Source organism: Suillus subalutaceus (genome assembly GCF_016647625.1).
Source record: "Suillus subalutaceus strain FC151 chromosome Unknown DFJ58scaffold_232, whole genome shotgun sequence".
NCBI lineage: Eukaryota > Fungi > Basidiomycota > Agaricomycetes > Boletales > Suillaceae > Suillus > Suillus subalutaceus.
In genome coordinates this window covers 14,467-28,081 of record NW_024540481.1, presented here as the reverse complement: position 1 = coordinate 28,081, position 13,615 = coordinate 14,467, and the positions used below count along the sequence as shown (strand labels likewise).

At 48.2% G+C, this 13,615-nt stretch overlaps 5 protein-coding genes across 5 annotated transcripts; 4 read left to right on the top strand and 1 right to left on the bottom strand.

Moving 5' to 3' along the window:
* Positions 1–285: 285 nt before the first annotated feature.
* On the top strand, positions 286–2,084 carry DFJ58DRAFT_691517 (uncharacterized protein). The gene is made up of 5 exons (XM_041383390.1): positions 286–332; positions 391–599; positions 652–743; positions 792–1,017; positions 1,086–2,084. Exons 2-5 carry the CDS (start codon positions 477–479, stop codon positions 1,965–1,967), a joined length of 1,323 nt encoding a protein of 440 aa, XP_041236247.1. The 5' UTR covers positions 286–332; positions 391–476; the 3' UTR covers positions 1,968–2,084.
* DFJ58DRAFT_821419 (uncharacterized protein) lies at positions 2,078–4,441 on the top strand. Its single transcript, XM_041392024.1, has 3 exons — positions 2,078–2,270; positions 2,341–3,381; positions 3,404–4,441. The coding sequence occupies exons 2-3, from the start codon at positions 2,363–2,365 to the stop codon at positions 4,041–4,043; spliced, it is 1,659 nt and encodes a 552-aa protein (XP_041236246.1). The 5' UTR covers positions 2,078–2,270; positions 2,341–2,362; the 3' UTR covers positions 4,044–4,441.
* Positions 4,442–5,156: 715 nt separating this feature from the next.
* On the bottom strand, positions 5,157–6,804 carry DFJ58DRAFT_821412 (uncharacterized protein). The gene is made up of 5 exons (XM_041392023.1): positions 6,130–6,804; positions 5,940–6,074; positions 5,848–5,911; positions 5,344–5,797; positions 5,157–5,286 (listed from the first exon to the last, which is right to left on the bottom strand). The coding sequence occupies exons 1-4, from the start codon at positions 6,526–6,528 to the stop codon at positions 5,574–5,576; spliced, it is 822 nt and encodes a 273-aa protein (XP_041236245.1). The 5' UTR covers positions 6,529–6,804; the 3' UTR covers positions 5,157–5,286; positions 5,344–5,573.
* A 3,023-nt stretch (positions 6,805–9,827) lies between these two features.
* Positions 9,828–12,026, top strand: DFJ58DRAFT_821401 (Cys/Met metabolism PLP-dependent enzyme-domain-containing protein). The gene is given in 15 exon segments (XM_041392022.1): positions 9,828–10,044; positions 10,104–10,239; positions 10,287–10,411; positions 10,458–10,505; positions 10,573–10,757; positions 10,813–10,837; positions 10,894–10,993; positions 11,047–11,123; positions 11,171–11,294; positions 11,314–11,462; positions 11,513–11,569; positions 11,621–11,731; positions 11,787–11,876; positions 11,925–11,961; positions 11,984–12,026. 12 exon segments carry the CDS (start codon positions 10,137–10,139, stop codon positions 11,838–11,840), a joined length of 1,158 nt encoding a protein of 385 aa, XP_041236244.1. The 5' UTR covers positions 9,828–10,044; positions 10,104–10,136; the 3' UTR covers positions 11,841–11,876; positions 11,925–11,961; positions 11,984–12,026.
* DFJ58DRAFT_917983 (uncharacterized protein) lies at positions 11,998–13,132 on the top strand (the record flags this gene model as incomplete). The annotated part of the gene is made up of 6 exons (XM_041395563.1): positions 11,998–12,280; positions 12,340–12,480; positions 12,529–12,584; positions 12,645–12,776; positions 12,968–13,038; positions 13,108–13,132. The coding sequence occupies exons 1-6, from the start codon at positions 12,196–12,198 to the stop codon at positions 13,130–13,132; spliced, it is 510 nt and encodes a 169-aa protein (XP_041236243.1). The 5' UTR covers positions 11,998–12,195.
* Between the last annotated feature and the right edge of the window lie 483 nt (positions 13,133–13,615).

The following is a 13,615-nucleotide window of genomic DNA, read 5'->3' as shown; positions in this document are numbered from 1 at the left end:
CATCCTGACCATCGTGATCGTCTGACAGCGTGTAAGGCACACTTAGAGGAACTTTCTCAGGCGCTAGGGAACGATAGTTGGGAGTAGGACGCATGGTGTTCAGATGCCGCGCGGATATATCAGCGTGAACATGTTCTTCAGGGTCGATTTGTTGAGGGAACTGCGAGCTAGCGAGATCTCCACCTGACTCCCTTTCTACTACTTGTACGCACCGTTTTACGGGACTGAAACAGTATTCGTTTGTAGACCACAGAGGCCATGCTCGTTGCTCGTTAGTCTTAGCCACCTTGGAGCAGCTGTCGGTTATTAGGTTATGTAACCCTAACCCTAAAGTAAGGTTTGAGCTCATCGGATACACCTTCCCGTAACCGAATAACCGAATATCCTCAGGCTGTACTTGGTGTGCGCAGCTTGAAAACCTGAAACATCTCTATGGACCACCGACGTCCTCTCACACTATTTGTCTTTAAGACCCCATGGAAAGCGCTCACCACACTCTACAGAGCGCCAAAGGCAAGTCCCACAGTCACCTCGACGCCATCGAGCTCGCGGCGAAGGAGTTCCATGTAGATACCAAATACGTGGATCTGGTTATCAGGGTAAGCGTTTGTTTCATTGAGGCGTGCTGGGTGCAAATGAAGGGTTCTGAAGTTTATTGGGGCGTCGGATCTTGCAAGGGTGCATGTTATTGGCACGATGAACCCGTGTTTTCACGCTACACTTGACGACAAGGTTTCGTACACGTGAGTATTTTACTGTCTGTTTATTGACACTGGCCTACTTTCTCGCAGGTCGTCTGTCAAGCCGAATACCCTCTCCCCTGTTTGGGATGAGACTTGGATCGTAAAGACGGTTCCTTCCACAGCTACCTTGTCGGTGGTAGTACGAGAGATAGAGACTGGAGCACTGTTAGATAATGATGTCGGTGTGTTTCAGACCACTGTAACTCCAGGAACGAAAGAGGTCGAAATAGTCGGCAAGCGTCTTGGTCGAAATAAAGGGTCATTTTGGTTGAACGTATGTCTGCCCCACATTTGATCGCCATAGATTGTGCTTATCAACGTTTGATTCTATCATCTCTCAAGATCGAATCCTCTCCGTCGGTTCATGATTCAAGATCACTACCATACTCGTTTGATGGCCCGATCCACTATTCTCAACACGACTCACCAACAATGGGTGTTCTTACTCATCTCAGGGACACGCGGTTGTATTCGACATGGAAAATCTATATGAAAGGCATTCCACAGATCTTTGGGGATACGGTGCAACGATGGAACCACGATTACAAGGCCGCAGAGGCAATGTTCAAAGGACCTACATCAATTGCAGTGCGTTCCGGCATCATGGCTGGCCACCGCATGTTATACGCCCGGACCGTTTTGAATGGTTTTGGGGTTATCACAAGTGCCGATGATGTGTTCAAGCTGCTGCGAGGCAACTCGCGTCGAACATCGGGTGACGGCAATAGCGCATTTGAAAATCGCATCAAACCCGCAGTATACACGTATGTTATCACCGAGGAAGACGAGACCTTCCGTTTCTCAGAGACAGGGGCGACATTCTTCGTAGACTTTGCATCGAAGCATGCACTGCATAGCAACTGCGCAGAAAGCGTAGTGTACGGAGGGGAGTTTCACCCTCGCCCAGAAGGTGGCTGGGAGAACTTCTCCGATTATACGGACGATAGCAGTGTGAGATGGGAGTTGGTGATTGATAACGATTCTGGGACATATTCTCCTAATCCCGATCTGCTGGCTAAAGTGGCGCAACTTCTGGAACTCAATTTTACGGGGATCAATGTAGTTGCGCTAACACAGGACGATCCGGAATTGAAGAAGAGTATAGAGGCGTGTAGGGAGTATGCATTGACGAAAAGGGGGGTGAAAAGTACGGAGTTGGAGCCTCATGCCACTGAGGGCGAAGAGACATTATCGGATCGGGTCTCAGCACTTGAGAAGACCTAATTATTGAGGATGATGTCGTTGTCAGGTGTTAGAGAGCAGGTGACACGGTTGATGTAAAGATAAATGCGTTAGATAAAAGGAAATGATCTATAGTGCTTTATTTAGTAGTGGTTCAACATCGTGGATCTCCTGCAGGCCCATCAAGGAAATCACCGAACACGAGTTTCTCAGCCACAAGCGTCTGGTTGGGCACGAGGAGACGGTGTCAAGCACTGCAACGCTCTTTGATTCGATATCTCGTCCAAAGTAAATTCCTCTGTTTCTTCTGTCTTTTGTGATGTCTTGCAACCTTTGATGTCAATTGTAAGTTCTCTGTTCTTGTTTTTTTGTCTGCTTGTTTTTTTTTGTTGATCAGACTTGGCGCTCGTTGTAGGGCTTGAATATCGGTGGACATAATGAATACCAGGGATAATTTGACTAGGGCTGCCCTAGTTCAACACCTATCCTCTCTGAATGATTCCTCCTTGCTCAAACCAGAACCGCAGCCCGTGTTTAGTACCCTCGCTCCACTCTGCTCGCAACCTTGGCAGTCGATTCCTAGCTGCAGCAGTAACCGTAACCCTTTGTTCTCCTTTTTTTCGGAGGAGGACTTTCCCCCTCTCAAGTCTAAACACACACAAGGCGTGCCTGGTCCTTCCAATCTTGTGAAGCACTCTGGTCCGGTGAGCTTATACCCGACTCCACCCTCCAGCGCTTCTCCATCAAAGTGCACCATCCCATTACCAGAAGAAAGAGGCGAATTTACTCCCATCTTCACTACCCATTCACCAGGCGTCTTGGACTCGCCTATCGTTATGCGCCGCGAGGACCTTGCTTGTCATAGACCTCTAACGCCACCGCCGACGCAATTGCTCTGTAATATGGAGTTGCCAGGCTATGAAGATGATGACGATGATTCGATGTTTGAGGAGAGTGGGCACACAACTCCTCATCAGGGTGATTTCGAAGAGGATTTTTACGATGGGATATCTGCCATGTCGGATAGTTCCGCAGAATCGGATTCTCCGCTCTCGCCTCTATCACCACCCTGGAAACCACCCGAGCACGGTCTGGCGAAGTCCCCTTGGAATGATCCACCCTCCCCCAATTTTTCTTGGTCTCCCTGTTTAGGGAGCGAAGACATTGGCGATGTGTCTATACCAGTATCCAACGAAATAACGTCCTTCTCATCTGATCAGGTGCCCTATCTTCTTGGCGTTGATCTGCCCCGTCCCAAACTCGTGCCCCTCCACATACCCTGGTCATCACACCAACACATACCCATGCATCAACTAGATGAGCATCCCCCATCCTCCCCCCACCGTTCCGCGCTCTCATTGGCAGACATGGACATCGATGATCCTCCAGAGCTCAGAGCCCCTCATCTCTCCCTTTCAGGTCTCCCCGAGCTAGAGCATGAAAAAGCGCTACCCCCGTATACCACCATCATCTCCCAGCAGGCGGTCCTGCTCCTCTCTGCCCGACGACACAGACAACCTACCATCATCTCCTGGCCCATCTCTCCTATCGCTCCCAGGTGCTGACACAGACGACGACCTCCTCCCCGGGGAATCCGCATTTGTGCCCCTCACATCATCCCAAGGCGTCCCGTTCGTCACTAGCCAGCCACTTCTGTTCATTCATGATCCGAGGGATGTGCCCCTCCCACGCTCGCCCTCGCCCGAGGATTTCCATCTCTGCCTTTCTGTGCACGACATGGACGGTGACCCTGAGCTCGCACAGCTCTTCGAGTTGCGCAAGCGCTCACTTGCTGCAGCGCAGGGGCTGCCCGATGGCCCAGAGTGCACAGACACGTACACACGTAAGTCGAAGAAGAAGCGGGAGCGGGAGAGGAGCGCGGAGGTCGGAGCTCTGCTCAGGTTGAAGCTGGGCGACAAGCTCGGCATGGATGTAAATGAAGGGAAGAGTCCTGAACGCCGCAAGAAGGGCGTCATAGGGAGCATATCCCAGCTAGTCGCGCAGATGGTGTTCCGGCGGCACGAGGCCTCACGACCGCTGACGAAACGCAAACCAGTGCTGTCTGTGCAGGAATATGTGCATTCTCCACTTTCGACATATAATGCTGTTGATTCATAGTTACCGAGATTGGATTAGTGGCTGTTTTTTTAGGTGCGTGGGCTTGGATTACGCGCATTTTGGGTGGGGTACTTATTTCGGGTGCGTGGATCGTGGTGTAGACTTCGGAGGTGCATTGTTTGGCACTGTACGTTCAAGTGTTATGTTGTTGGACTATGTCCTTGTATGCCTTTAGCTTGTAATCACCATTGACGGAACCGCTCTCACAAATCCCCTTGTTTACCATCTATTGGATTTATGCTTGCAGATATACGGATAGGCGCTCGTATGCTACGGGACAAAAAATGTAACTACGTCGAAGACTACATAACTCCAATTCGTTGTACATCATATATGCCAGATTCATAATATCTATGTACTTCCGTTATTACCGTCTTGATTCTTTACATGCATTCATTGAAAAGGTGTTCAAGCTTCGCAGCTTCGAGTGGGAAAATTTCAAAAGTTCTGATCTGATTCTCGAGAGACTATCATTTGATCCCGTCGATTTGATTGTGGCGTTGGGAAGCTGATGTTACACGAGCTCGAGCCTCAGTACGCAGGTTGTCACTGATACGCCCCTGAGCAAGATAGTGCGGAAGCGGTAAGCGTATGATACGTGGGTGTGTACCCTATATACGTACTGTAAGTATGTAGTTCATGCTGACGTCCGTTCCGCAGCCCCGAACTAAGTCCAACCGAAACCATCATTTAAAATTACTCCAAAGCTCAGAAAAGTGTGTGCAATACGTATTGCACTGCGCGCCTGCGGTTCATATTCATATCATTGAGTAACCAGAATTTGATTGGCTTACAACTCGGACACAGAGCGATGATACTTATGCAGGCCTCGAAGGTCGGCAACATTTACATGCATTGGAATAGCACACGAGCATAGATTGTAGATCTGGACATGCCGCAAGAACTTGCCATTCCGAACATGGACACGTACAGACGCTTAGGGCGTAAGACCGTCAGCTTGAAAGATAGATCTAGAGTTCACTTGAAAAAAAAAACCTGCGCAGGCGGATATAAGCGGATCGGTAAAATTTGTTGGGCATTGCATTGGCTTTGCGTGGGCAATACTGCCTGGACATTCAATATTCAACTTCGGTCGATCTTATGTTGAACAAGTTTGTTACTTCATGTCTTCCATGTGTGCTATTGCAATTAAGAGTCTATAAGATACGAGGAAACAAATAGTAACCGTAAACTGGACCAAGATACGGAGTCGCAGAAAGAAACCTATAGTTCTGTCAGCAATCTGTAGGGTAAGAAAAGTCAGTTTCATCATCTAGAGGAAATGACAGATGATGCTTACTTTCATACTTGAGAGAGGAACTTGCACCAGCTTCATAACGCGATTTTTTCTTGTCCGGCTCAGAAACTTCATCACTGGGGAGTGGACGTTTGTAGTTCGACGTGTGATGTCTGCAACCAGGTTTCAAGATGTCAACGTTTATAGTGCACCCGAGCGCAATGTAATCAGTAAAACCCACAATATCATTTGTCGAACTTAATCGATCCAAACGAGTACACTCAATATTTGGTTTATATTGTAGATTTGAAACCCCACTCACATGCCATAGATTCCGCCTCGATGGGATATTTCTCGACAGCGGTCAGCATCGCGTTGACTTGCTCACGACGCGCAATGAGGTCCTCGATCATTTCCTGGTCATTGAATAAGCTAACAAGTGCGACCAAGGATTCCACCTTCTTCAGGTAGGCGCGGATGCTGACTAAGGTAAGTTTTGAGTTTGCGGCCGTCATGACTGCGTTACGGTTAGGTCCCCGCCCTAACGGATCAATCTGCACCACTTACCTAGCCATTGCTCTTCAACTTCCTGACCCTTCTTCTCGATACTGTCGACCTGCCGTTTGATAACCTTCCGATGCCCTGCTCCACGACAATACCAACAATGCGGTGATAAATGTCATGATGGATGGCACAATGAAGGTTCCGTCGGTGAATGCATCGTCACCGAACAATGCATCGGCCAATTTGACGGAAATGGCATGCTTCAACTGCGCAGCTTCCATCGTCGGAAACTAAGCACTACGGATTTATCATATTATGAGATAAACAGATTAGCACATAACTCACATCATCGGTGATTTTGCACTTCAACCTTGCCATGACAACATGCGGCTCGCAACCACTTTCTTCTAAGATGCAGTCAACCAGTTTGTTGATGTTCCATTTGGCCCATGACGTCTTAACCCAGGCATTCCACGCAGTACGACCTTCATGGTCTTTATCCTTCCCTTTCACAGCGTGCTCTGCGGGATCCTCGGCCGCCCTACATTTATTCATGAAGGCTTCGACTGCCTGAGCCGTGTCCACTGTCCATTCAGCGACATGGGTTACACCCCTACCATGGTCGTACGCCCACGGGTCGCCAGGAATGCGTGTTAGAGACTGCCATACCGGATTGGACCATGGCAGCGCTGGATCGGCGATCCAGAGTTGGATCAGAGCAAAAGAGAGTGGAGTGGTTGGCATTTTGGGTGGTGAGTTGGATTATTAACCATCGCTAGGCTCTTTTATTACTCACCTTAAACCACAAGCCACGAGGCTGCTATTCGGTACGCACATCCGCCAGTTCCTGCCGTCCAGTTCAGCATTGCAGCGTGATTAGCGCCAGGCGCTGAGCATGTTGAGTGTGGCGGCCTAGTTATCCTGCTGTTGGCGTCCTTAACCAAGGCGTCGGGTTGGCTTGTTGTTCTGCTCCTTCCATGACTAGCATGTTGCATTAATTACGCCCAAACTCAAGAGGCCTGGCTCGCCAGGTGAAATTGAATACACTGCTGACTAAGCTAGGCAAATGGTGGCAAACAGCCTGCTCCCATCGTATGTCTGTTTTCTGAACTTAGCCAGGAGTCAGCATCAGTTTGACCGCGTGTCACAAGGGAGATATCATTTCCAAAGTTATTGATCTCAGGAAGTGCACACCGATGCCCCTTCTTACAACTGGAATACCATGACCTCACTCCAACTTCAACGTCTAGTGGCACCTATTTATGCATGGATTAGGCGGAAGACCTTATTGTCACCGGTATTGAAATTGCTGAACTATTCCGACTTCAAGTACCAGATTCACCTTCTCACTATCTCTACGGGCGAGGGACATCCTTTGACTCATGAATTCCTTATAGTCAACGGTAGATCCCCCCGCGAAGTCAAGGGTGGTACAACCTTTCTATCAAAACATGGGTGAGCCGCTGCCTCAGAGATCGCCTTACACTCTGCGATATTTTGAACAATTTACTTAGGAGGTCAGACATACTGGACGTTGTACGTATGGAATTGGCATCAAGGAGGTCCAGCTGAATAGGTCTCGTCCTGTCTACCATTCAAAGAGCTGGATTGAGCATTTAAGGGACGTTGTTCGTGTTCGGCGAAGGCCGTAGCATGTCTGACATCCGCTTTATTCCTACGGCGAAGCTTTTAATTCTCGCGTCACACGGACATGGAGAGTTATACAACATCGAGGACCTGACAACGGCACTGCAGCTTCAAGCAAGCTTTGCACTATCCGTTATTGGGCAGCCTTTCTACTTCCGATTTCTTTCAGGATTTCATAGTGCCTCAAATTGTGCACGCCTCGTACCAAAAGAGGAGCATTGGATCTGGACGAAGATCAGTAACAGTCGTGGAGGGGGCCCCGTCATTATCTTATCGTATCCGCTCGCATTTTTTCTGGACCATTCCTCTGACATGGTTCGATGCGAACTCAAAAAATGGACAAGTTGATCCATGGTCATTATTGGGGTCCGCAGAATTCTCGCTACATTCCTCGCTAGTACTGGGCGTTGCAGGATCTTGTGCCATATGGCCGGCTCCCGTATCAGTCCCGTCTAGTTTGACACTTCCGGTTCAAGTTGTGCATAATCAATTTCAATCCCTATGCCGTTCAGCAGGGTTTTGGCAAATGTGCCAAAAATCAGCGTAACGTCCGAAAGCATGCTCCGAGACACTGATTAAATGTAGACAAGCCACCAGTCCGACTAGAACCACCCGTATACTAAAAGGAACACGACTCCATAAAGGTCGCACCGTTTCCACTCATGGAGGCTCAAGCCCATGCGATTGTGCACGTTTTCCGATCCTTCATCTCTGGATCCTATTCGCAGAAACGGTCGATAATGATAGCATTACTCGCGCTGACAAACTTGGACGCGCTGGTGCCTCAACACCTCTAGACATCGCCAAAGCTTGGTTCCGATTCGACAGTGAAGACCAATGGAATTATCGAGACACGTTGCATCAATTTGCGTAGGGCATGGGGTCTGGGACTCCGATCATGCATCAAAGTCATAGAGTGGGAGAATGAATGATACGATCTGAAAATGGAATTGAGGTGGGGATGGGAAGATTTGGAGAGGAGGATTCGAGTAAGTGGCTGAGAGACGTCAGGAAGGATGGAGTGCAGGATTGGGTAGGGCGGATAATGCCAGGAGTCGAAATAACTTGTTGGGAAGATTGTGATCACACAGCGCAAGGTGACAACCTCTCGTGTGCAAACTAACTAGTGACGTGCATGGCCAGGGCTCAGTCCCGCTGGCCCGCCCAGCCCAGCCCAATAGTTGGGCTGACTGGGGCTGAGGACCGGGTCCACACTTGCTCCAGGCCCACACCCAGGGCTCAGGCCCGGGCCGACTCAAGACCCTCTTGGTCCATGCCATCCATTTCAGGGCGACACTGGATACATTGCTCCTGTAAAGCAAGATCGCAGATCTGGAATCAATGTTACACGGCTTCAGTGGGAACTTAGTGACGAAGACGATGACGACAGTGACATTCAAGTTCCATCCACAATGGCAGCATCCGTCGATCCATGGAAACATTGGCTTCAAGACTTCAACTATTATGTTAACACATTTGACCAGCTCGCCGAAAACCAGACAATTGTACAGGTGGGGGGTAAGTCATTCTCAAATCCTGATTCAATTACTGGACGACAATATTGAATTTATTGGAAGTTAAATGCAACTAAGTATGGGACAGTCTGGACGGCAATTGCTCGTGACTTCTTAGCAATCATGACCTCATCCGTCTCGAGCGAGCGAGCATTTTCGTCAGCAGCGTTAACAAATACAAAGCGCTGTAACCATCTCAAGGGCAACGTCATTGAGGTATTGCAAGTTATGAAATGTCTTCTCCGTCGCGACCCTGATTTTTCGTGAGTTGTGACCGTCATTGACTGAAGATCCTGCAGATGATGACGAGCTTCTCGAGAGGGGGGGGGGGCAGACGAGTTGAGTGAAGAAAGTGTTGAAATTATTCAAAATTGAGTCATATACTTCGCTATATGTGATTTATAAATCTTTGTATGGACCGTTTACAACTTCAGGCCCAGGCTTCAGCCCAGCCCAAGCCCAATGTCAGGGCCGGGCTATGATTTCACGAACCCCATGCCCACTCAAGCCCTGGCCCGGCCCTGGGCTTGCGGCCCAATCACGACCTGCACATCACTAAAACTGACACATTACTACACAGTGCATATTAGCTCAACACCAGTACTGTCGTAAAGAAACATGTAAGGATACTATATCCTTTACGCGTTACTCCCCGACCAAGACTTCAAACGAAGACGCTCGAAGACGTCCTCATCGACTCGGATGCGATCTTCGCATCCGAGACAGGATACATCGGATACATTTTCATTTCCTTTCACGATCTTACCTTACCATATGCTCATTCTGGCCTAGTGAGCTATTCGAAAACGTATATATGTAGCCCATGTACACTCATATCGATAGCAGAATCTCACTCAGTGATTTCCCCGCTCCAAGCACGTCCGAAAGTCTCCGTCTCTTATCGTTTTTAACGCTTGTCGGAACTCATCTTCGTGTTGTCAATACACACGTCTTATTTCTACTTATCTTGAAACTATTCCCTGTCGAACTCATTGCCAGTTTTACAAACATCCCTCACCTCCACAAGAAATCGTATAACCACTCCGGTCCGCACGATCCTATCGGAATATTATTTGATCTACCTATTGCCTGCCTTAGAGCGAGTCACTTTCCTACACCTATATATATGCTGATCATCATCTTATCATCAAAAAGTAGCTCACTGACTTCTCATCACTAAAAGGTAATAGCATGAGTTTCCAAAGCCCAACATATCAACTCAGCGGTACACATCTCGTTCATGGTGATCGCGGACCAGGAACTGAAGTAGCTCCTTCTGTCTCTGTCACCTCACGTGAGTTCTCCGCTGCTAGCTAGGACAGCAGTTCATCATCTATGCAGCGTTCAGAATTGTGTCTCATGGCGATCCCAAGGGCCATGGAGCGATGGATCCTGAGAAACATATCTATTCCCGCTATTCGCAAGATGTCACATCGAGGGTGGAACAGATCTTGAGCAAAGTTAATGTAGGTCTCATTACAAGAACGATCGGAGCATGCCTGATTTGCGTAGCACGGATATGCAGTCACCTATGCATCAGGATTGGCTGCTGTATTTTCTGTGAGTTGGCGTAACATGTTGATGTAACATGCAGGTGGTTGACCAATGTGACCCTATGGTCTGATAGGCTCTTGTCCACTTCAAACCCAAACGCATTGCGATTTCCAGAGGATACACGGGCTGTCACGGCGCCATATCCACTTACACAAAAGGGAGGTTTGCTGATACCCCGATCGTTGGCCTAGACGACGAATTCCAAGAGGGAGATCTCTGCTGGCTCGAGAGTCCCTTGCACCCTACGGGCGAATCGAGGCAAGTCTTCGAGCTGCTTTGATTTTTAAAAATCGATGATCTGGATCCCCGTCAGAAATATTCAATATTATGCGGACAAGGTATGTTTCAAAAGAACATAGATTATTAGCAGGGGTGCTCATGTGCCGTCACTAAGATCCATGCTGTCGGAGGGAAGTTGTTGGTAGATTCGACTCTTGGTCCTCCGCCTCTTCAATACCCATTCAAATGGGGGGCAGACTGCGTACTTCACTCCGGTATAGTAATTTTCATCCCAAGCACGACATGATAACATCTTGATCTGTCGCAGGAATCAAGTACTTTGCAGGCCACTCAGATCTGTTCTGTGGAATACTTATCGTCAGGACCGAGGATGAACGTAAACAGGTATTTGTTATAGAATTCCCAAACTAACTGAAGCCCATTTTTGTCAGCTCTGGCACGACCGTGCGCACATGGGAAATATAATGGGGTCCATGGATTCTTGGCTTTTAATACGATCCCTTCGAACGATGCATCTGCGTGTCTCAAGGCAATCAGGCAAGTGGCACGGAACTCGTACAATGGCTTAGCAGAGCCATTGTTCCAGAGGGTCAGGAGTACGATGGTATTCCCGGTGGGGTGATCACCAAAGTTTGGCACTCGAGCCTTCAGGAGACTGATGGCGATGGGTTTAACCCTTCGGTACAAATGGAAGGTGGATTCAATGCCTATTTCTCACTCTTGGTGCGTAAACGCGCGCACAATGCATAATTCTGTCCTCATTCGAATGAAAGCTTTCAAAAGAAGAGTACGCGGAGAAGCTTCCGCACTCACTGGAGCATTTTCATGTGGTAAGACACTTCCACTAGGGAGTGAGTGCGTTGATGACTGATGTACCTCAGCCGGCAACTAGTCTTGGTGGTGTTGAGTCTTTGGCACAGCAGTACATCAGGGTGGATCCGAAGGAAAATCCCCTTCTCGTATCCCTAAGCATTGGTGTAGAAGAAGTGGAGGCGAGTCTCAGCGTGACTTACTGGTTTTCTTTTGGTTGAACATTCGCATCTTTAGGACCTGAAGAACGATTTGCGAAGGGCACTGGTGGAGATATCGAAAGGAGTTTAAAGCGAACAGTGCATGGAAGTCATACCGTTTGTGAAAACAGTTACACAAGGTGACTAGTCTGGATTCTGGAAGCTAGAAATATTGTGGCTGGAACAGTGTACAAACTAGTGATGAGTTTAAAGCCGCTTACCGTCACACTATTAGTAAATGTTACTTTCAGAAGGCTTTGCCAAACAGAACTACACACACAATACATCGTTTGGACGTGTCCGAGTCCGACAGCCACCGTCCACGTTAGCCACCTTATTACTTACGTCCCATATCCAACTACTCCATCTTACAGCGTTATACGAGGTCAAACGCAAGAGGTCTTTCTAAATGAGCGATCGATTTGGACAATGATTTCTTTGATGCAATGTGGGGTTTTGACTCTGAGGCCGGCTTCGGCACCTTGACGAAGAGTGTGCCAGGCTTTGTCGTCCCATCTGTTCTGGACGCGGGTATGCCATATTACCATTGTTGTCCTCAGCACAAATAAAACTACATGCAACTCTCGCAGCCTGCTGCATTCTTGAGGTTACACCGATAATCATGCAGACCAGAATCAAAATTCAGCACATAACAACCACGCTTGCGTTTAGATTCCAAGGCGCCGTAATTATGGCTGTCGACTCGCGTGTTACCGCTGGAAGCTATGTCGGTATGCACATATTAGGGAGCATTGTTGCTTTTTTAACACGGTCATTAGCATCTGGAACAGTCAAATTAACCCTTACTTGCTGGGAACGATGGCTGGTGGTGCTGGTATGAAATTGACCCTCTTTGTTTATTGGCTTTGACGCATCCTCTTCAGCTGATTGTCAGTACTGGGAAACATACCTTGGCATGCATTGTCGATTGCATAAACTCAGAAACCGAGAACGGATATCAGTATCAGCTGCTAGCGAATACTTGAGCAACCTTGTGTATAGCTACAAGGGAATGGGTTTGAGCATCGTCAGTTTTTATATGCTATGTCTCTTGTTAAGTCCGTTAACAGTTTTTAGAGTGGCCCGAATTAGCAGCACAGTAGTCCTTGCATATTAGACACCGTTGAGTACTCTTTCAAGGGAAACGACTCAGGACAGCACATTTCGTGCAAAATGTGGTGTCGTGGATCATTGACTTTACCATCAACACTGCTATAGTATTACCAGACCAACGATGACACTGTCGTAACTCAACCCGCTTCAACTTCGCATTCATATCTCTTCCTGAGGTATGTTCAAGTTCTTCGGCTTCTTCAAGTTGATTATGTTGAACTTCGAATCACTCACGATTGTTCTAGTGTTTTCGCAGTCACCTTCGATTGAATAGATTGATCATAAAGAACGACTATCTTCGATAGGTCCGTCTTCTGCTCTGTCTTCCACATTGGCTTTGGTCCCTCCTGTCTTGTTTGTCACAATGGATCAGCAACTCGCAGGCGATGCTGTGTCTGTTGTATCTAAGCCTGCTTCGCATGAACGAGTTTCGCGTTGACCTCTCTATTGATATCTCCGTCCAGTTGCCCGGGGCTTGCTGCGGCTATCGAAAGTATGTTCCGCCCCGGCATCAACACAAAATACAAGGAGCGCACGCAAACTACACATATCAGAATGATATGGCTCGGTCTGCCACTTTCAATTCTCCCACCTTTAGCTTTCGAATCATCCTCGGTCGCATTGGAAGAGCCAACGACCGAAGGAGTGTTCATCGGTGAGACTTTAGCGAGGCTGAGGAGGTTACATCATCTGCCCGACCATCAGACTCAATTTGTCCTTAGTTTGCGTGCATTCTTCTGGCCTCCAGCTCCA